At 48.9% G+C, this 23,143-nt stretch overlaps 1 protein-coding gene across 1 annotated transcript in view; it reads right to left on the minus strand.

The window, feature by feature from the left end:
• cfap77 (cilia and flagella associated protein 77) overlaps nucleotides 1-23,143 on the minus strand; it is a 101,511-nt gene that overhangs the window by 7,970 nt on the left and 70,398 nt on the right. Inside the window, exons 5-6 of the mRNA XM_031890894.1 lie at nucleotides 17,444-17,549; nucleotides 7,858-7,959 (exon numbers count right to left, since the gene is read on the minus strand). Coding sequence (XP_031746754.1) covers nucleotides 7,858-7,959; nucleotides 17,444-17,549 — 208 coding nt within the window. The remainder of the gene's footprint in view (nucleotides 1-7,857; nucleotides 7,960-17,443; nucleotides 17,550-23,143) is intronic.

The raw sequence follows: 23,143 nt of genomic DNA on the forward strand, positions 1-23,143 counted from the left end.
CCAGCTGCTGGGGCCACTGTGTGTATGGGGGGCTCCTCCTGCTGCTGCTGGGGCCCCTGTGTGTGTATGGGGGGGCTCCTCCTGCTGCTGGGGCCACTGTGTGTATGGGGGGCTCCTCCTGCTGCTGCTGGGGCCACTGTGTGTGTATGGGGGGCTCCTCCTGCTGCTGCTGGGGGCCACTGTGTGTGTATGGGGGGCTCCTCCTGCTGCTGGGGCCACTGTGTGTGTATGGGGGGCTCCTCCTGCTGCTGCTGGGGCCACTGTGTGTGTATGGGGGGCTCCTCCTGCTGCTGGGGCCACTGTGTGTGTATGGGGGGCTCCTCCTGCTGCTGCTGGGGCCACTGTGTGTGTATGGGGGGCTCCTCCTGCTGCTGCTGGGCCACTGTGTGTGTATGGGGGGCTCCTCCTGCTGCTGCTGCTGGGGCCACTGTGTGTGTATGGGGGGCTCCTCCTGCTGCTGCTGGGGCCACTGTGTGTGTATAGAGGGCTCCTCCTGCTGGGGCCACTGTGTGTGTATGGGGGGCTCCTCCTGCTGCTGCTGGGGCCACTGTGTGTGTATGGGGGGCTCCTCCTGCTGCTGCTGGGGCCACTGTGTGCGTATAGGGGGCTCCTCCTGCTGCTGCTGGGGCCACTGTGTGCATATAGGGGGCTCATCCTGCTGCTGCTGGGGCCACTGTGTGTGTATGGGGGGCTCCTCCTGCTGCTGGGGCCACTGTGTGTGTATGGGGGGCTCCTCCTGCTGCTGCTGGGGCCACTGTGTGTGTATGGGGGGCTCCTCCTGCTGCTGCTGGGGCCACTGTGTGTGTATGGGGGGCTCCTCCTGCTGCTGCTGCTGGGGCCACTGTGTGTGTATGGGGGGCTCCTCCTGCTGCTGCTGGGCCACTGTGTGTGTATAGAGGGCTCCTCCTGCTGGGGCCACTGTGTGTGTATGGGGGGCTCCTCCTGCTGCTGCTGGGGCCACTGTGTGTGTATGGGGGGCTCCTCCTGCTGCTGCTGGGGCCACTGTGTGCGTATAGGGGGCTCCTCCTGCTGCTGCTGGGGCCACTGTGTGCATATAGGGGGCTCATCCTGCTGCTGCTGGGGCCACTGTGTGTGTATGGGGGGCTCCTCCTGCTGCTGCTGGGGCCACTGTGTGTGTATAGAGGGCTCCTCCTGCTGGGGCCACTGTGTGTGTATGGGGGGCTCCTGCTGCTGCTGCTGGGGCCACTGTGTGTGTATAGAGGGCTCCTCCTGCTGGGGCCACTGTGTGTGTATAGAGGGCTCCTCCTGCTGGGGCCACTGTGTGTGTATAGAGGGCTCCTCCTGCTGGGGCCACTGTGTGTGTATGGGGGGCTCCTGCTGCTGCTGCTGGGGCCACTGTGTGTGTATAGAGGGCTCCTCCTGCTGGGACCACTGTGTGCGTATAGGGGGCTCCTCCTGCTGCTGGGGCCACACTAGGGAAACACTATGGCACCTCCCTCCCATATGTATAAATACAAATATACAGAGAAGGAATGTTCTGGGCACACAATAAGCTGTACCCCCATACTGTACTGTCTAAGGGAAACACTATGGCACCTCCCTCCCATATGTATAAATACAAATATACAGAGAAGGAATGTTCTGGGTACACAATAAGCTGTACCCCCATACTGTACTGTCTAAGGGAAACACTATGGCACCTCCCTCCCATATGTATAAATACAAATATACAGAGAAGGAATGTTCTGGGCACACAATAAGCTGTACCCCCATACTGTACTGTCTAAGGGAAACACTATGGCACCTCCCTCCCATATGTATAAATACAAATATACAGAGAAGGAATGTTCTGGGCACACAATAAGCTGTACCCCCATACTGTACTGTCTAAGGGAAATACTATGGCACCTCCTACCCATATGTATAAATACAAATATACAGAGAAGGAATGTTCTGGGCACACAATAAGCTGTACCCCCATACTGTACTGTCTAAGGGAAACACTATGGCACCTCCCTCCCATATGTATAAATACAAATATACAGAGAAGGAATGTTCTGGGCACATAGTAGTCTATGTAGGATTTGAGCACCTCTTCCCTGACATTGGTGTAAAAACAAATCAACAGTTGTGTTTGGCTGAATCCCAGTGGGTAAGAGTCTGGTTTGATGAGACTGCACCCAGGCCCCTATATCACTGCCTCTCCCCATGTCAGGTTGCAGGGTGACTTTGCTAACAGAACCCATATATCCTACACCGGCACCTTGTTCTCCTTCATATTCTTATAGCTCCGAAACTCAACATTTCTTGTTATTTTGTTTACTGTGAGATTGTTTCATGTTAAATAAGATATTTTGACATTATAAATACAGTTTTTTGGAAAACCCAGTAGTCAACTCCCCAATATCCATTCATTCCTCATTCTCACTGGGTTTATAGTTATGTGTAACTGTCACTGTGTCTGTCCCTTTCCCTTCTCTGCACTGCTGGTTCTGACTCCTGATACAACTCCCCAATATCCATTCATTCCTCATTCTCACTGGGTTTATAGTTATGTGTAACTGTCACTGTGTCTGTCCCTTTCCCTTCCCTGCACTGCTGGTTCTGACTCCTGATACAACTCCCCAATATCCATTCATCCCTCATTCTCACTGGGTTTATAGTTATGTGTAACTGTCACTGTGTCTGTCCCTTTCCCTTCCCTGCACTGCTGGTTCTGACTCCTGATACAACTCCCCAATATCCATTCATTCCTCATTCTCACTGGGTTTATAGTTATGTGTAACTGTCACTGTGTCTGTCCCTTTCCCTTCCCTGCACTGCTGGTTCTGACTCCTGATACAACTCCCCCAATATCCATTCATTCCTCATTCTCACTGGGTTTATAGTTATGTGTAACTGTCACTGTGTCTGTCCCTTTCCCTTCCCTGCACTGCTGGTTCTGACTCCTGATACAACTCCCCAATATCCATTCATTCCTCATTCTCACTGGGTTTATAGTTATGTGTAACTGTCACTGTGTCTGTCCCTTTCCCTTCTCTGCACTGCTGGTTCTGACTCCTGATACAACTCCCCAATATCCATTCATTCCTCATTCTCACTGGGTTTATAGTTATGTGTAACTGTCACTGTGTCTGTCCCTTTCCCTTCCCTGCACTGCTGGTTCTGACTCCTGATACAACTCCCCAATATCCATTCATTCCTCATTCTCACTGGGTTTATAGTTATGTGTAACTGTCACTGTGTCTGTCCCTTTCCCTTCTCTGCACTGCTGGTTCTGACTCCTGATACAACTCCCCAATACCCATTCATTCCTCATTCTCACTGGGTTTATAGTTATGTGTAACTGTCACTGTGTCTGTCCCTTTCCCTTCCCTGCACTGCTGGTTCTGACTCCTGATACAACTCCCCAATACCCATTCATTCCTCATTCTCACTGGGTTTATAGTTATGTGTAACTGTCACTGTGTCAGTCCCTTTCCCTTCCCTGCACTGCTGGTTCTGACTCCTGATACAACTCCCCAATATCCATTCATTCCTCATTCTCACTGGGTTTATAGTTATGTGTAACTGTCACTGTGTCTGTCCCTTTCCCTTCTCTGCACTGCTGGTTCTGACTCCTGATACAACTCCCCAATATCCATTCATTCCTCATTCTCACTGGGTTTATAGTTATGTGTAACTGTCACTGTGTCTGTCCCTTTCCCTTCTCTGCACTGCTGGTTCTGACTCTTGAGATAGTGTAGCAGAAGCCAGCTGATTGTAGCAGAAGTCTGTTCCCCTTCCGGTCTGTTTCAAAAGTCAAAACAAGATACCAGGTAGGTACTCCATTTCCTTATGTATTGGCCGCATTCCATGTGATCAGATTGCATGGGAATTGGTCAGTACTTGGCCAGGCTTCCAGTTATAACTTACACCTTGGGCGACATCCACATCCCGTCACGCAGGGGGGTATTTGCAAGCCCTACAAATGCCCTGTAGTTAATAAGACCCCAGGTTGGGCACCAATTCAGGGTGCACCCCTGTAATGCCCTTTTCAGTAGCAGAAACCAGGGGTGTAACTACCAGGGATGCAGGGGGTGTGGTTGCACCTAGGCCGGCTCCCCCTAGTGGCCCACCAGTGACTGCATCGCATCTTATGAAACAGAGAAAACTGGGGTCCCTGTGCCCGGGCCCTGGAGGTCCTAGTTCCGTTACTGGCTGAGACTCACCCAAGGGAATGTAGCCGAAGCCCCCCCATCTATATAGCAGCGCTTTCCCCAATCCCAAGCTGCTCTCCCCAGATGGATGAGACCCTCTAGTGCTGGGCCGGAAGCCCCTCAAGGAGATGCCATGGAGTCCTTGGAGCCTCAGTGGTGGAGCTTTGGAGCAGTCCCCAGTGGGGCCATAACTGACACGCCGTGATGTATATATGAGTGGCTGGGGGGGGGGGGGGATATCTGACAAGGTATGGGAATAAATGGTACTGGCCCACATAGCAGACAATCCATCGATCTCACAAATACCCCCAGGAGCTGGGAATCCAACAGCTGCTCAGTCAACACTTACTCCTGGGACCCGTAAGGGCCAGCACTATAGAACCTCTCGGGTGTCGGTGGTCAATCACCATTTTATTTATGGGACACAACTTTATAGCAGTGATTGACGTAACGGTTCTGCGGCACCAAATCAAAAGTAAGGGCAGTGTCAACCTGAATCCTTGTCTGTGTCTGAGAGGTCACTGTCTGTCAGCAGCATTCAGTGCTGTCTAATGGCCCTTCCCATGGATCTGCCCTTTAATTGCCTCTTCCACTCAGTGTGCGGCCTCTACTTCCCACCAATGGCCTACTTACAATCAGCATGCCCTCCGAACAGAAGCTTGCAAAGGATTATGGGTGTATAGGTCAGACTTCATCCTAATTCTGTTATATCTACTGTACTGTATATGGATATAGCTTATTGTGTGCCCAGAGCATTCCTTCTCTGTATATTTGTATTTATACATATGGGAGGGAGGTGCCATAGTGTTTCCCTTAGACAGTACAGTATGGGGGTACAGCTTATTGTGTGCCCAGAACATTCCTTCTCTGTATATTTGTATTTATACATATGGGAGGGAGGTGCCATATTGTTTCCCTTAGACAGTACAGTATGGGGTACAGCTAATTGTGTGCCCAGAACATTCCTTCTCTGTATATTTGTATTTATACATATGGGAGGGAGGTGCCATAGTGTTTCCCTTAGACAGTACAGTATGGGGGGGGGGGTACAGCTTATTGTGTGCCCAGAACATTCCTTCTCTGTATATTTGTATTTATACATATGGGAGGGAGGTGCCATAGTGTTTCCCTTAGACAGTACAGTATGGGGGTACAGCTTATTGTGTGCCCAGAGCATTCCTTCTCTGTATATTTGTATTTATACATATGGGAGGGAGGTGCCATAGTGTTTCCCTTAGACAGTACAGTATGGGGGTACAGCTTAGTGTGTGCCCAGAACATTCCTTCTCTGTATATTTGTATTTATACATATGCTTTTACCTTGTTTCCCTTACACCCTGGCTGATACTATTTAATCCCCCCCCCCCCCCAGTAGGGATAGCTGTGTAACTGACCTATGTTAACACCATTTAAAGACTGTGCCCTACAGCAGAACTATAGGCTTCCCTTCCCAATGTCACTTTCCTGCCATTCGGGCCAGTTGCGGCTGCCAAGCAGTGGCGCGTCGGTGGGTACAGTAAGGCAGATGGACAGATTATTCTCTCAGCCTGACAGCTCTCAGTCCCACGTCTCTCGCCCTCAGTGCAGAGAAAGCCGAGTGTCGGTAACGTAGCTCTTGCCGTAGGCCAAATCTTGGCCCCCCACCCCGGCCGACCTTTCCTCCTCAGTGGGAGACACTTGGCTTTTTCACATCTCACAGCTGCTTCTTGGTACAAAGGAAATGCCCTCGCTGTACCCGGCTGACATGGAGCAGCAGTCAGACAGCGCGGCGCCGGATGCCCATGACGGGCAGATGTGAGGAAGCGCCGTGCCTATATGTCTTGCTCTGACATCTCCCCTGACTTCCGCAATCTGTTCCCTGCTGGCCGCCTCTGTGTTCATGTGGCAGCGGTGGCATCTCCGGGGCTGGTAAATGATTACTGACATATGTTAATGGTACGTGCGAAGGTGGCACGCTCGCTGCGGAACGGGCACCGTGCTTTATCAAGGAAAGCGGCGCTGTCAGATCCACCTTCACTTGCACCGAGTGCGCAGGCAGAACCCCCAGCTCTGTACAAGTGGGGGGAATAAAGTCACGTCCCGTGGTGCCGGGGGGGGGGAATATTTGGCGCGAGTGCGTGATCAATTGTCTCCGCTGCGGTGGTTTGGCTGCAGGAACGCCAAGGTTATTTGCCATACCGGATGTCTGTAGCTCAGACAGAAACAAGGGGAAGGAGGCCTAAGGTTCTGGTGCCATTAGGCGATTGTGGGCACAGAGACTTGTAATATTATTTTAAAATAATAATAGAGTCTCGCATTCAAAGCTATAGGTGCCCATGTAGGTACCGATACGTCTGGCGGGGTCTGGTTACTATGCCCTTACTGCCCCACCATAGGTGCATCTAGCAGGGATGCACTGGTTAAAGATTTTTCGACCTGCCCAGACCGTCCCACCCCATCTCTGATGCCACAGGAATGTGAGTAAAGCTGGCCATACACGACTCCGCAAGCGAGCAGATCTTCTCCCGATATCCCCACCTACGTTGGGCCCAAGCCAATTAGAATGGCTGGTATAGGCACTGTTGGTTCGGGGACTGCATCAACAAGCAAATGCGCTCCCCAATCCAATGGAAAAATCAAACCTGCCTCAAGGAGGCCCATCGTTCGTGCCCATACACGGGCAGATAAGCTGGGGAATTGATCTGAAGGACCCATATTGGCAGCTAGAATCGGCCCGAGTATCGCCACCTTTAGTAAGTGCTGCAACTCATTTCAGTAGGGGGGGCTAGAGTAGGATGGGGGGGGGGGGTTGGGGGCAAATACGCCCCACCACCCTTCTGCAGTACACTCTAAAGTTCCCCATACACTGGCCGATCCGCTCGCTTGGAGATGTTGCCAAGGGGCCAAACGATCGAATTATAACAACGGGTATAGGAGCCGATGTGGTCCCCGATCCGACTAGGCCCGTCGGTAGTGCCCATACACGGGCCGATAAGCTGCCGAATCTGTCTAAGGGACCCATATCGGCAGCTAGAATCGGCCAGTGTATGGGGACCTTTAGGGGCAATTTACTGGCACAGACATGCAGGTTTCAGACCATCCTAGATGGCACTGGATTCCACTCCGGCCAATCTGTTAGTGCCACCCTGCTGATCTATAGGGCATAATGTAGTGAGAAAGTTAAGCATCCACGGAGCGACTTACTCACCCACTATAGATCGTTGCTATCGTGGGCGAGTACCCATTCCAAAAAGAATTTCCACCGGAAACATTAGAAATCGCCGGTGGAAAGCCCATCACTTCGATTTCCAAAGTCGCGTGAATTTGCCGGCAGGGGGAAGTCGCTCCATGGGTGCTTACTCTAAAGGGGCCACGGCTCCTTCCCACTCTATTCCATGTGTTTAGGCCACTGGGCAGGGAGCAGGCGCTAGCTGATAAAGAATATCTATTCGGCCATTAGAACTCATATCAGACGAGGTGCTTTCTCCGCCATCAGAGAAACTACCAGACCCACATGTGCTGTCTGACTTTCAGTATAATGGAACTGCCTGTCACTGCTGGTTCAGACTCTCGCACATCATTTTGGGCCTGGGACAGTTCCCATTGTACCCTGAGGCAGGCAGCTCTGGCAGTATGATCACACTGCACTACCTTTACACCCAGCCCACTGGTGTCACCCATTTAATACGCCATTTGCATGGTTATTTCCGTAGGGTACCTTCTCAAAGCGCGGCAAGTGCCACAGAGGAGCCGGGTCTCCGGGAGGCTGATATCTGCGGAGCAGCGACGTCCGTGTGTTCTGCACTTTGCTTTTCTTGATCTGCGGAAGGAAAGGAGCTTTGATCAGAGCAAAGATACAGGTTTCTGGTTATAGAAATGTATATAATATAGAAACCCTATTGGCTATCAACCAAGGAATAAAAATGAGCATGCTTAGAAATGCTCTACTTTCTATGATGAACTTATGGTGCCAGCCCTATAACGAGTAATGATCCTATAACCCCTTCCATAAGGCCATCGTTTGTGTGTCAGTGGCACTGCACATGCTCAGTGGACTCTGGGTAGCTGCTAAGACGCTAAGCCTAGGGGCGTCACATTCATCAAGCAGAAAGTACCTGTGACAAAGTGCCCTTAAAGGCTGTGTTGGCCTTGGCTATCACAAATTGAAGCCCCATATAGGGTACCAAAATCACTGTATTTTACATGATCACTAGCACAGTGGTAGTATAAAAAACTCAATGAGCCCCACCAAAATATTATTCCCAGCTCAATCAGTATGGCAGCTCCCACCTATTATACAGTATGTATAAATAGTATGCACGTGTACATTAGTGCCGTTTTGAAGGAGAGTTTTGTTGTACAGAACCATTCCCATCGCTCCTCTCTTGCAACCCCCCCATTAAAATGCAGATCTACTTTCAGATCTACTTTTAAAAGTTTCAGTTCTGCCCCCCCCCCCACCTTCTATGGCCCCAGCACACGTCAGGCAGGGCTCCCTACATGCGCCGCAGAGAGGCAAGTGAGACGGCTCAGGCACTTAATTTGGCAATAACAGTCAAGCTCGGCTCCTTCATAGAGCGCTTCCCGGGCGGCACAGATATCAGCACATCAAGCTGGTGTCACCGTGGCGCTCCATCCTTACTAAGTCATTATATTCCCCTCATCTGCCAATAGCACCCTGTCTGTGCGACTCCCGGCACCCCCTCTGCCTCTGCTGCCTGTTCCCTTTAAGTGCAAATCCCACAGGATCAGACAGTTCCCTCTCTCCTTTAGTAAGGCGCACCCTCCCACCCATGTGTCACTCTGTACCCCCCCAATAGGTTTGTCACCCCGTCCTCATTTCATTCCCAGTCAGAAAAGAAAAACATGTCATTTTGTTTGTATAATGTAATCATGTTCCCGCTGGCTCCCATCCTATGGGTCCCCCCCAGGGTCATTTGCCCCACCTCTGCTGCGTCCTCAGCCCTGGCTACTACCTGTCTGCCTTAGTGTGGCCCTTGGCCCCAGCGTCCCACCACACTGCATCCCACCAGCTGACACTAATGACGCGTCAAGGAGGGGCTGGAGGGGGGGGGGGTCGTAGTTTGAGGACTAACTATAATCCGGCCCCCCAACTGTCTGAGGGACCATGAACTGGCCCCCTATTTAAAAAGTTTTAGGAACCCGGGAGCAGACCTTGACTGGGACTAGACCCTGGCATTCCCAGTACCCAGAGGCACAAACAGCCCCCAGCCCAATAAATAGTGACTGTCTGTGGCACCTTACAGCCCCCCTGGCATTCCCAGTACCCAGAGGCACAAAAACAGCCCCCCCCCAGCCAATAAATAGTGACTGTCTGTGGCACCTTACAGCCCCCCTGGCATTCCAGTACCCAGAGGCACAAACACCCAGAAGGCACTTACAGCCCCCCTGGCATTCCCAGTACCCAGAGGCAAAACAACCCCCCCAGCCCAATAAATAGTGACTGTCTGTGGCACCTTACAGCCCCCTGGCATTCCCAGTACCCAGAGGCACAAACAGCCCCCCCCCAGCCCAATAAATAGTGACTGTCTGTGGCACCTTACAGCCCCCCTGGCATTCCCAGTACCCAGAGGCACAAACAGCCCCCCCAGCCCAATAAATAGTGACTGTCTGTGGCACCTTACAGCCCCCCTGGCATTCCCAGTACCCAGAGGCACAAACAGCCCCCCAGCCCAATAAATAGTGACTGTCTGTGGCACCTTACAGCCCCCCTGGCATTCCCCAGTACCCAGAAGGCACAAACAGCCCCCCCAGCCCAATAAATAGTGACTGTCTGTGGCACCTTACAGCCCCCCTGGCATTCCCAGTACCCAGAGGCACAAACAGCCCCCCAGCCCAATAAATAGTGACTGTCTGTGGCACCTTACAGCCCCCCTGGCATTCCCAGTACCCAGAGGCACAAACAGCCCCCCAGCCCAATAAATAGTGACTGTCTGTGGCACCTTACAGCCACCCTGGCATTCCCAGTACCCAGAGGCACAAAGTCATTAAGTCATTATATTCCCCTCATCTGCCAATAGCACCCTGTCTGTGCGACTCCCGGCACCCCCTCTGCCTCTGCTGCCTGTTCCCTTTAAGTGCAAATCCCACAGGATCAGACAGTTCCCTCTCTCCTTTAGTAAGGCGCACCCTCCCACCCATGTGTCACTCTGTACCCCCCCAATAGGTTGTCACCCGTCTCATTTCATTCCCAGTCAGAAAAGAAAAACATGTCATTTTGTTTGTATAATGTAATCATGTTCCCGCTGGCTCCCATCCTATGGGTCCCCCCCAGGGTCATTTGCCCCACCTCTGCTGCGTCCTCAGCCCTGGCTACTACCTGTCTGCCTTAGTGTGGCCCTTGGCCCCAGCGTCCCACCACACTGCATCCCACCAGCTGACACTAATGACGCGTCAAGGAGGGGCTGGAGGGGGGGGGGGGGTCGTAGTTTGAGGACTAACTATAATCCGGCCCCCCAACTGTCTGAGGGACCATGAACTGGCCCCCTATTTAAAAAGTTTTAGGAACCCGGGAGCAGACCTTGACTGGGACTAGACCCTGGCATTCCCAGTACCCAGAGGCACAAACAGCCCCCCCAGCCCAATAAATAGTGACTGTCTGGGGGGGGGCTGTTTGTGCCTCTGGGTACTGGGAATGCCAGGGGGGGGCTGTAAGGTGCCACAGACAGTCACTATTTATTGGGCTGGGGGGGCTGTTTGTGCCTCTGGGTACTGGAATGCCAGGGGGACTGTAAGGTGCCACAGACAGTCACTATTTATTGGGCCTGTTGGGGGGCTGTTTGTGCCTCTGGGTACTGGGAATGCCAGGGGGGCTGTAAGGTGCCACAGACAGTCACTATTTATTGTGCTGGGGGGGCTGTTTGTGCCTCTGGGTACTGGGAATGCCAGGGGGGCTGTAAGGTGCCACAGACAGTCACTATTTATTGGGCTGGGGGGGGGGGCTGTTTGGCACTTTGGGTACGTGGACTGCCAGGGGGGCTGTAAGGTGCCATAGTCACTATTTATTGGGCTGGGGGGGCTGTTTGTGCCTCTGGGTACTGGGAATGCCAGGGGGGCTGTAAGGTGCCACAGACAGTCACTATTTATTGGGCTGGGGGGGGGGCTGTTTGTGCCTCTGGGTACTGGGAATGCCAGGGGGACTGTAAGGTGCCACAGACAGTCACTATTTATTGGGCTGGGGGGGGGCTGTTTGTGCCTCTGGGTACTGGGAATGCCAGGGGGACTGTAAGGTGCCACAGACAGTCACTATTTATTGGGCTGGGGGGGCTGTTTGTGCCTCTGGGTACTGGGAATGCCAGGGGGGCTGTAAGGTGCCACAGACACTCACTATTTATTGGGCTGGGGGGGCTGTTTGTGCCTCTGGGTACTGGGAATGCCAGGGGGGCTGTAAGGTGCCACAGACAGTCACTATTTATTGGGCTGGGGGGGGGGCTGTTTGTGCCTCTGGGTACTGGGAATGCCAGGGGGGCTGTAAGGTGCCATAGACAGTCACTATTTATTGGGCTGGAGGGGCTGTTTGGCACTTTGGTACGTGGACTGCCAGGGCCTATTTCGACTCCCAGTCCGGGTCTACTCTTACCCAACTGCCACTGTGCTAAAAATACCCCCCCAAACTGCAGTGAGAGATTAGTTAGTAATAATGTTTAATAAGAGTTTTTTGTAGTGTTCCTGTTGATGCAGATCTGAGGCCCCCCCCCCCCCAAAGTGCAGTTTGGAGCATTCCATTAAGACAGACAGTTAGAATGGGTGGCAGTTGCCCTTTAAAGCACGACAGTGGCTGCTGATGGATTGGCACGGCTCTTATTTAGAATGCCACTCAAATTTAATGACACGACTTTCTGAATCAGTAATCAGAGCGCAGGGAACAGATTGGGAAGTGACAGGTGTATTTATGCCAACGCGCCCTACACACCATTAACAGAAGGGGCTTCTACGCACGCGGCAGGGGGCTTTGTTCCCTCCCGGGGGGGTTGAGATAAAGACTAACTCAGCGGCAGTCAGGGGGTTGAGCTGTGCGAGCGATAAACTTCTTCTCCCCTAAGAGAGACGCTCGGTGCAAGTGGATTTGGCGCATTCGCTGCCACTGTGACGTCTCCAGCAGCGCAAGCAGCCTCGGGGGGGGGGGGGTGGGCACTAGGGTAAGGCTGCCCATATGTGCCCTGATTTGGGTGGGCAGTTTGGCTGGTTTCACCAGAGCACCCTGTACCCCATCAAATTGCAGATGGTCATCAATTTGCCCTACTGTCTCCCTTTTACTCTATCATTTCCAACTAGTCCCAGTGTATCTATCTTACCCTGCTGTCTCCATCTCATCCCCCTCTCTTGTCTTCCTATTGCCCTCAGAGTTCGGGGAGCGAGAATAGGGGCAAATGATGCACCTAGTGGAGGCCCACAGCCAAGCATTTCTAAGGAAGACTCCTGAATGGAGGGAAACACTATGGCACCTCCTACCCATATGTATAAATACAAATATACAGAGAAGGAATGTTCTGGGCACACAATAAGCTGTACCCCCATACTGTACTGTCTAAGGGAAACACTATGGCACCTCCCTCCCATATGTATAAATACAAATATACAGAGAAGGAATGTTCTGGGCACACAATAAGCTGTACCCCCATACTGTACTGTCTAAGGGAAACACTATGGCACCTCCCTCCCATATGTATAAATACAAATATACAGAGAAGGAATGTTCTGGGCACACAATAAGCTGTACCCCCATACTGTACTGTCTAAGGGAAACACTATGGCACCTCCCTCCCATATGTATAAATACAAATATACAGAGAAGGAATGTTCTGGGCACATAATAAGCTGTACCCCCATACTGTACTGCCTAAGGGAAACACTATGGCACCTCCCTCCCATATGTATAAATACAAATATACAGAGAAGGAATGTTCTGGGCACAGAATAAGCTGTACCCCCATACTGTACTGTCTAAGGGAAACACTATGGCACCTCCCTCCCATATGTATAAATACAAATATACAGAGAAGGAATGTTCTGGGCACACAATAAGCTGTACCCTCATACTGTACTGTCTAAGGGAAACACTATCGCACCTCCCTCCCATATGTATAAATACAAATATACAGAGAAGGAATGTTCTGGGCACACAATAAGCTGTACCCTCATACTGTACTGTCTAAGGGAAACACTATGGCACCTCCCTCCCATATGTATAAATACAAATATACAGAGAAGGAATGTTCTGGGCACACAATAAGCTGTACACCCATACTGTACTGTCTAAGGGAAACACTATGGCACCTCCCTCCCATATGTATAAATACAAATATACAGAGAAGGAATGTTCTGGGCACACAGTAAGCTGTACCCCCATACTGTACTGTCTAAGGGAAACACTATGGCACCTCCCTCCCATATGTATAAATACAAATATACAGAGAAGGAATGTTCTGGGCACACAGTAAGCTGTACCCCCATACTGTACTGTCTAAGGGAAACACTATGGCACCTCCCTCCCATATGTATAAATACAAATATACAGAGAAGGAATGTTCTGGGCCCACAATAAGCTGTACCCTCATACTGTACTGTCTAAGGGAAAAACTATGGCACCCCCTATCCATATGTATAAATACAAATATACAGAGAAGGAATGTTCTGGGCACACAATAAGCTGTACCCTCATACTGTACTGTCTAAGGGAAACACTATGGCACCTCCCTCCCATATGTATTAATACAATTATACAGAGAAGGAATGTTCTGGGCACACAATAAGCTGTACCCTCATACTGTACTGTCTAAGGGAAACACTATGGCACCTCCCTCCCATATGTATAAATACAAATATACAGAGAAGGAATGTTCTGGGCACACAATAAGCTGTACCCTCATACTGTACTGTCTAAGGGAAACACTATGGCACCTCCCTCCCATATGTATAAATACAAATATACAGAGAAGGAATGTTCTGGGCACACAATAAGCTGTACCCCCATACTGTACTGTCTAAGGGAAACACTATGGCACCCCCTACCCATATGTATAAATACAAATATACAGAGAAGGAATGTTCTGGGCACACAATAAGCTGTACCCCCATACTGTACTGTCTAAGGGAAACACTATGGCACCTCCCTCCCATATGTATAAATACAAATATACAGAGAAGGAATGTTCTGGGCACACAATAAGCTGTACCCCCATACTGTACTGTCTAAGGGAAACACTATGGCACCTCCCTCCCATATGTATAAATACAAATATACAGAGAAGGAATGTTCTGGGCACACAATAAGCTGTACCCTCATACTGTACTGTTTATAGTTACAAATTTAAACACTACTTATCGGTGGAATAATTTTGCATTTTGACATTCAAAATTCAAATATAAAAGCCCAATTGTAGTTAAAAATACAAAATAACAAATCCCCTGCCTGTAAATATATAACGCAGGGGCCACTCCAAGCTGTCAGATGGGAATGGCTCCCAGACTCTGGCCTCCCCATTATATTACTCCCTTGTCATAATAAAATAACAAATCTGTGCACATTTGGGGGGTGCAATAAGTCATTCGGTGGAACTGGCGCTATAAATTAGCCGCTAATTACACAAACTGGGTGTTAGTGCACTTAAACCATAAAACACTGCAGGCTCGGGCCATAAAGCCGCTTGGAAATTGGTCATTACCATATTAACGCGTCTCTCCCCAAAGCCATTATCATATAAACCAGTCATTGGCTGCCGGTAAACGCTATTTAAATATTACTTGGGATCATTAGTGGTTTCACAATTAAACAACACAATGTTGACATTTACTCTAAAATGGCTTTTTTTTTGTAAGTAAAATTCATTGTTTCAGTTGTTTCCCCGCTTTGTGTTTATTCAGCCTGGATGACTGACAGTAGGTATGGCTTACGTTACAGGGGCACTACTTTGTGCCCCCCCCCTTGGTGCATGTAATTGAGGGAACAAAGCAGGCATGTGTTCCTACAGGGCCCCCTCTTGCCCCATGATGCTTATGGTGTCTGCCACTGCACATTTATATATCCACTCTGCGTCTGACTTTTATTTGTTGGTCTGGGTGGTAGTGATAAGTGGATCAGAACCTACTACTTTACAACCACACCAAACGCAGCCCAAAATCTTCTATTACATTATGACCCAGAGCCCACCTGACTCCCCTGTAATGACATATATGGGTGGGATTAGCCCTGCTTGAAGTTTGACCCATCACCCACCCAACCAGCACCCAGGGCTCCCATCTTTGCCCCAACCCACCCAACTTCATGTCTAGTGTTGGACTGGGGTGCCAAGGGCCCACCAGAAAACCTTAGACCTTAGACCCACTCTCCAGACTACCTTTCCTTCCCTTTTCACTCACTTTCTTTGATTTCTTAATTACCGTATATACTCGAGTATAAGTCGATCCGAATATAAGCCGAGGTACCTAATTTTACCTAAGAAAACTGGAAAAACTTATTGACGCTAGTATAAGCCTAGGGTGGGAAATGCAGCAGCTACTGCTAAGTTTCCATAATCAAAATAAATACCAATAAAATTACATTAAATGAGGCATCAGTGGGGTATATGTTTTTGAATATTTATTTCAAACAAAAACAGTAAACTAGCTCTGTAAGTGGAGAAGAGGGTCAACAAAAACAATATGGTATCAACAATGATACCTTAAGAGTACTACCCCCTTAGCTCAATCAGCAACCAAGCTAAAACACAAAGAGTTAAAATCCTTCAAAACTATATATAGTTTATATAGAATATAAAGTGCAATGTCTAGTGCAGAATGGGACAGGTGAGGATGGTAGATGAAGATGAATTTGGGAGTGGGCCGGGACACTGGAGGGTCTGGTTGCGGGTGGCCTAATTTGCACACAAAGGACAGAGGGTGCTAATCTGGAGGGACCCATAGCACCTGACTCGAGTATAAGCCGATGGTGACTTTTTCAGCCCATTTTGGGTGCTGAAAAACTAGGCTTATACTCGAGTATATACAGTACTTCTTTTTACATACTAATATCTATCCTTTCCTCCATTTCTTCTGTTTCTTCTCAAATAGAATTGGTAAAGGCCATGGTAGAGGCATACAAGGCAAATGATTGGGTGAGTATAAGGGCCCACTGGGAGTTTTCCTGGTATCCTGGTGGGCCAGTCCGACACTGTTCATGTCCCATGGTTTTTGAATCAGCCTACTCATCACTCCCGTGTCCCTGATTTTAAAGGTAAACTATACCCCCAAACAATGTAGCTCTCTATAAAAATATATCGTACAAAGAGCTCATATGTAGAACCCTGCCTTCATCTAAATAAACCATATTAGTGCTGGGCGGTATGACCAAAAATTTATATCACGGTATTTTTCAAAATTTTATCGGTATCACGGTATTTGACTGTATTTTTTTTTCCCCATGCATGATTAGGTGACCACCCCAAACACCCCCAACCCCAAACACCCCCTATCCGCACCCCTCACCGGTGTGCGCGCCTCCTGGCAATTTTTCTTACTATTTCCGGGTTGCGCGCGTGACGTCAGCGCGCACGTGACGTCAGCGTGCACAACCCGGAAATAGTAAGAACAATTGCCAGGAGGAGCGCACACCGGTATGCCGGTAAGTTAAAAATTTATATAATTTTTTTTTTAAAAAACGGTGTTCGGTTTATACCGGTATACCGCCCAGCACTAAACCATATTCATAAATATTATGTGCCATTGGGTAATCTTAAGAATTAAGGGCTGCCCCCTGGGATCATAGGATTCACAGTGCACACAGACAAGCCAAAGCACACATACATGCTAGGCCCCATCAGCCAATGAATGGGCAGAGTTCTGCCTTTTGCTCCCACACTACTTCCTGTTACAGTTAGAGCTGCATCACTTCCTGTCAGCTGATCTCTGAGGGAGCACACAGCCCATCACAAAATGGCGGCTCAAGGGAAAGGATGTAAAAGGGCAATATTTACTGATATATATATATTCCAGTTTGGTGAGATTCTTTAATAGGTCACAACATAAAAACTATCTGTTGGTTAAGTACTTATTTTGGGAGTATAGTTTCCCTTTGACAATACTTTTTATTTGGCATATATAGCCATTAATATTTAATGTCATTATGTTCCATAAACAAGCCGCCACCCACTTACCCATCATTCTATGTGCATGAATCATGTAAACTATTTGTCACAGGCCACACCCACTTACCCATCATTCTCTTTCTGTGGGGGTGTCACATGGTATAACTGAATCGGTAAAGGTAAAACACCCCTTGCTATGAGGACCACCCTGCTGCCTCTTACCTTCTCCTTGGACTTGAGCAAGAGGGCTTCCTGAGCGACTCTCTGCTGTTCCACCCACAGGCGCTGGTATCGGTGATCCAGGAGATCCCCAATGGGAGTGGACGGCCTTTCAACAAGAGAAGAAGGACATTATCTAATGGGAATGGAGACCTAGTGATGTAGTGCAACTAGCCAACACCACAGGAATAGCCGTCTTGTAATCGGAGTTCCTTATTGTTAAAGGTTTATGAATGCTGACAATGGAATTGTGCGCTGTCGGCCATTATTTCCCCAGTTGGGGACTTTGATTGGTCAATCTGTAATGGGTATGCTGGGTCCTATAATGCTAGGGCCACTGTGCTGGGGCAATATCTTCAGTACAACTATTCATCATCATCATAATAATAGTTTGTGTGTGTGTATATAATATATATATATACACACACACACATATACATATTTTGGCAACTCAACACTTATTGTGTATACTGTAATACAAAGCGGCTAACCCTAATGTGCCCCCCCCCCAGTCCTTGGCTCGGTGGCACTGAAGGTGCCATTCTAGCACGGCAGCTGTTCTATGGGGCGTGCAGATATATCAGGCCCCACACTCGCTGGTTCCTTGGCCCCTGCAGTGCCGGTTATTACATAATTATTGCACTCCACATGCATCGCAGGCTGCCTAATCCATGGCAGTGTTGTACTAATGATGCGACAGGGAAGGGACGTACACCGAGCTGCTATGGAGGGGTTTGGGCTGATCAGATGAGACATCCTTCTCCCTGTCTGCTCATCCCAAAACTCTGCGTGCTGCCGCTACTGGGGTCTCTAAACTTCTGCCTCCCACCTAACAGCTGCCAGAGACAGCCACACACTCCTCTACTGCCTTCTGGGTTACAGGATAGAGAGGATATGGAGTATATCGAATATTCAGATAATGTAGGAGAGATACCCAGAGTTCCCTGTATAACTCAGCCTGCAGCCTTGTGCCTTTATATGGGCACAGAACCCCTCAGTGACTGCTAATATCCTTATCATTTACAGTAGGGGGTACATTATCCCTTATAATACATGAGTGATACTCAGAGTTCCCTGTATAACTCAGCCTGCAGCCTTGTGCCTTTATATGGGCACAGAACCCCTCAGTGACTGCTAATATCCTTATCATTTACAGTAGGGGGTACATTATCCCTTATAATACATGAGTGATACTCAGAGTTCCCTGTATAACTCAGCCTGTAGCCTTGTGCCTTTATATGGGCACAGAACCCCTCAGTGACTGCTAATATCCTTATCATTTACAGTAGGGGGTACATTATCCCTTATAATACATGAGTGATACTCAGAGTTCCCTGTATAACTCAGCCTGCAGCCTTGTGCCTTTATATGGGCACAGAACCCCTCAGTGACTGCTAATATCCTTATCATTTACAGTAGGGGGTACATTATCCCTTATAATACATGAGTGATACTCAGAGTTCCCTGTATAACTCAGCCTGCAGCCTTGTGCCTTTATATGGGCACAGAACCCCTCAGTGACTGCTAATATCCTTATCATTTACAATAGGGGGCACATTATATATGTTTTCCCTCTGGGATACTGACAGATGGAGACCCAGTTTAATCCTGTAAGTTCTACCTCCTGCGCTTGACAACTTCTCCCTTAAAACCCCAGCTCTGTATCGCTGCAGAGAGGGAAGAAAGCGCAAGTAGAAAGTGGCGGCGCTTTAGATCAATCTCGACATCTGAGAATCTAGACCACGGTGTTCAGTACAGAGCCTATATATAAACCGAGAGAGCCAGGCAGGGAGATAGACTGCTGCCTCGGTGCAGCGCTAATCAATGCTTTGTGCCTTTTGCGGAAATTGAAAGGGAAGGAAACTACAAACACGGGCGGCGCCTGCGCCTGTTTACGGTTCCTTTATGGTACAAACTGCACCCCCAGATTAATGGGAGCCCCTGTGAGACGCAGACTCTATGCAATTAGAGGTACCATTTCCTACCCTGTCTTTCCTTCCAACCCCCCCAAAATTACCCATAAATTTAGGCAGCTGTCAGAACTTCTCGGAGAGATGCGGCGCCGATCCGAACTCCCAGAATAGCAACCAGTTGCTTCCCATTATTGTCATTGAGACTCCGGCAGCTTATGGCGAACGCTGACAGAATAGTTGGCATTTGGGATGGTTCATTGCTTCCAGGGACTTATAGAAATAAGCGCCATTAATTACCTGGGGGCAGTCTCCCTGCAAAATGGCGGAAAGCTCACTGTTCATGTAGGGGCGTTTAATAAATGAGTCAGAGCGCACTTTTTTTTACCCACAAGGCAACATTCTGTCCCAGAATTCCAGAGTTGTGCTTGCCAGACACATGCAACCAAGGCTATTGTGATACTAATACCTACAGTTAGTATTAGTGGTTGTATTTATAGTTATGTATGTGAGTGTATAGATTGGTAGGTGTGGGTTGGGTGTGCTGGGTTTACTTGGAAGGGTTGAACTTGATGGACTCGGGTCTTTTTTCAACCCTATGTAACTATGTATGATGTGTCAGCCCTGCCATGGAATTTGCTAAAATCCCATAAATTAGATGCACATGGGGGTTCTGGGGTGTGCATCAGTAATGATGTCTGCAGGGGGTTCATCCGTTGCATCAGCCAGGTGGTGCCTCACCCAGGGCAGCCCCTTGCCCCCAGCAGCCCCTCATCCAGGATGGCACCCAGCCAGTATTTTAGTGATCTAGCCAGTAAAAAACCTGCCAAGGCCGGGACCAGTATTACAAATTAAGCAGCAATGTGGCTGGCTGTAAATACCCCGACAACAAGCCCCTGGCCCACCCTCAATCCTTTTTTAATTTTTCCCTCCCCAGATCACTCTATATCCTGCTGTCACAAGTCATAGCCCCACCCTTTTATGTAATTGCCCCTCCTTTTTTACGTTATCACCTCGCCCCTTTTGTTCTTGCTCCGCCCCCCGATCACTGGTCGCTAAAATTATTTAGAAAGATGGCAACACTTGTGTCCATACAGCAGTTGTACTTATTAAACTGATCATTCCAGCCCTCACATACCATTGGAAAAGCCAAGCAGACACTGAGATGCACAAAAGCGTGAAGGAGATGAATGTTTAATGCTGCAGACACAGTACCAGACCCCCCTGGGTGCCGCTATTGATAATATTGGTTCTGTACCCTCCAGCAGTGCCATTAGCAGCCAACATACAGGAATAGATAATGGGAGTAGAGCCCGGTTATGTCTGTGCATCCCCAGTGTAGTCAGTGTGTATGGTAATACCGAGGCTAATAACCCCCAACTGTACATTATAAGGCTATGATAAGTCACAGAGGAGTTCCGTAACCATGTAAAAGCATGAAGCCTCAAGCTAAAGGCCTAGGTTAAATCAAAATAGTTTTTGACTGTAAGCTCTAAGGTCAGCACACCCTCCTGCTATATTATACATATATATATGGCACCTACACACCAATATTACAGCTAAAAAATATATCTGTATAAATTTTAAATGGTAGAGTGAATTATTTGCTATTTAAACAGTGTAATTTAGATATAAAAAGTCATGACAGTATCCCTTTAAAGACTTGGATTTGTGCAAAGCCTAAGCGTTCAGTCTTAATTTAACCCCAATGTTTCTATATATCTGTAACCTTGTTATGGGCTAAGGGCGCCCAGCCTGAAGGCCAGTTAGGGGGGGATTTGGGGTGAGTGCTTATTTGTGCCCTGGGTACCCCTGGAACTATAGCAGGGTGACTGGTACCCCAATGTTTCTATATATCTGTAACCTTGTTATGGGCTAAGGGGGCCCAGCCTGAAGGCCAGTTAGGGGGGGATTTGGAGTGAGTGCTTATTTGTGCCCTGGGTACCCCTGGAACTATAGCAGGGTGACTGTTACCCCAATGTTTCTATATATCTGTAACCTTGTTATGGGCTAAGGGGGCCCAGCCTGAAGGCCAGTTAGGGGGGGATTTGGGGTGAGTGCTTATTTGTGCCCTGGGTACCCCTGGAACTATAGCAGGGTGACTGTTACCCCAATGTTTCTATATATCTGTAACCTTGTTATGGGCTAAGGGGGCCCAGCCTGAAGGCCAGTTAGGGGGGGATTTGGAGTGAGTGCTTATTTGTGCCCTGGGTACCCCTGGAACTATAGCAGGGTGACTGTTACCCCAATGTTTCTATATATCTGTAACCTTGTTATGGGCTAAGGGGGCCCAGCCTGAAGGCCAGTTAGGGGTGGATTTGGGGTGAGTGCTTATTTGTACCCTGGGTACCCCTGGAACTATAGCAGGGTGACTGTTACCCCAATGTTTCTATATATCTGTAACCTTATTATGAGCTAAGGGGGCCCAGCCTGAATGCCAGTTAGGGGGGGATTTGGGGTGAGTGCTTATTTGTACCCTGGGTACCCCTGGAACTATAGCAGGGTGACTGTTACCCCAATGTTTCTATATATCTGTAACCTTATTATGAGCTAAGGGGGCCCAGCCTGAATGCCAGTTAGGGGGAGATTTGGGGTGAGTGCTTATTTGTGCCCTGGGTACCCCGAAGACCAATTAGGGAGAGACTTTTGCTGAGGAATCCAAAAAGCCATCATTGAATGCATTCCTTGCCCTTTAAGAGAGTTAAAGCCATATTATGGGTAGCATCCAGCGGAACTGTGCTGTGAGATAAAAAAGCACCAGAGACCGACCATAAAATGGAAATTCTAATCCGGGGAAATATAAAGGGAAAAATGGCATTAAACTGACACCTTCCTTGCGAGGAGGCGCGCACGTGTGCATGAAACCTGACACTTTGGATTTGTGTGCTTCCTCGCCTCCTTGCCAAATAAAGCCCCGTCGAGAATAGAAAGGGCCTCCTTTAATGGCAGGTCATCATCATACCCGCCAGCTCATTAAAACTTTCCCAGGAAAAGGGGGGAAAAAAAAAAGAGAAAAAGCAGAAAGTTACGGAGAGGAGAGAGCCCATCAGAGACTTCACACGGGGATGGATACACGCGCCTTGAAAGGTGTTTGAGCTGCAAGCCTTGGGTCTGACAAACTGGATTTTTAGTATGCCTCTCCGTTCACTGTGGGCAAAAATAATTGGTCATCAGTGACTACTAATTCGGTTCAGTAGCCAGAGGCAAATTTTTTCTTGCGAGGAAATCAATGACAGCAGTGAGGCCTATTTCGGCGTGATTCAGCTTGAGCGCGCTCCTTATTTAGCTCTTGATAAGCCTCCCCGTTCCAGACAGCTGTTTTGTTAAAATAACATTCAAATATCTATATATACGGGAAGGCGAGGAGATACGGGGAGTTTTTCCCCCTTTGGTGCGGGGAGTGACACGGGGGCTTAGAAGAGTGCGGTCACCGGCAATGATTCCGCTTTCAGCACTTGCACAAAGTGACATAATTATACGGTGAGACGGGTTTGTATGGTCCAACAGCGCCTTATTGTGCCAATTCCCCCAACATTACAGCTCCAGTCTGATTACTCTGGTACCGGTGACATGCTCCCCACTTCCACCTCTGAGGAGATTCTCTTTTATATGTAAAGGTGAATTAAAACAAAAAAATCTTGTATTGAGAGCTGCCTTTTCCTTAGGGCCACCTGAGTTGCCTTTTCTAATTGCCACCTACTGTGCCCAACTTGCTGTCCTTTCCTTAGGGCTCAATCCCATCCCTGCATATATAATAACAATCCTCAATACTGGCTGATACACTATTAGTTCC

Source organism: Xenopus tropicalis, chromosome 8 (genome assembly GCF_000004195.4).
Source record: "Xenopus tropicalis strain Nigerian chromosome 8, UCB_Xtro_10.0, whole genome shotgun sequence".
NCBI classification, from domain to species: domain Eukaryota; kingdom Metazoa; phylum Chordata; class Amphibia; order Anura; family Pipidae; genus Xenopus; species Xenopus tropicalis.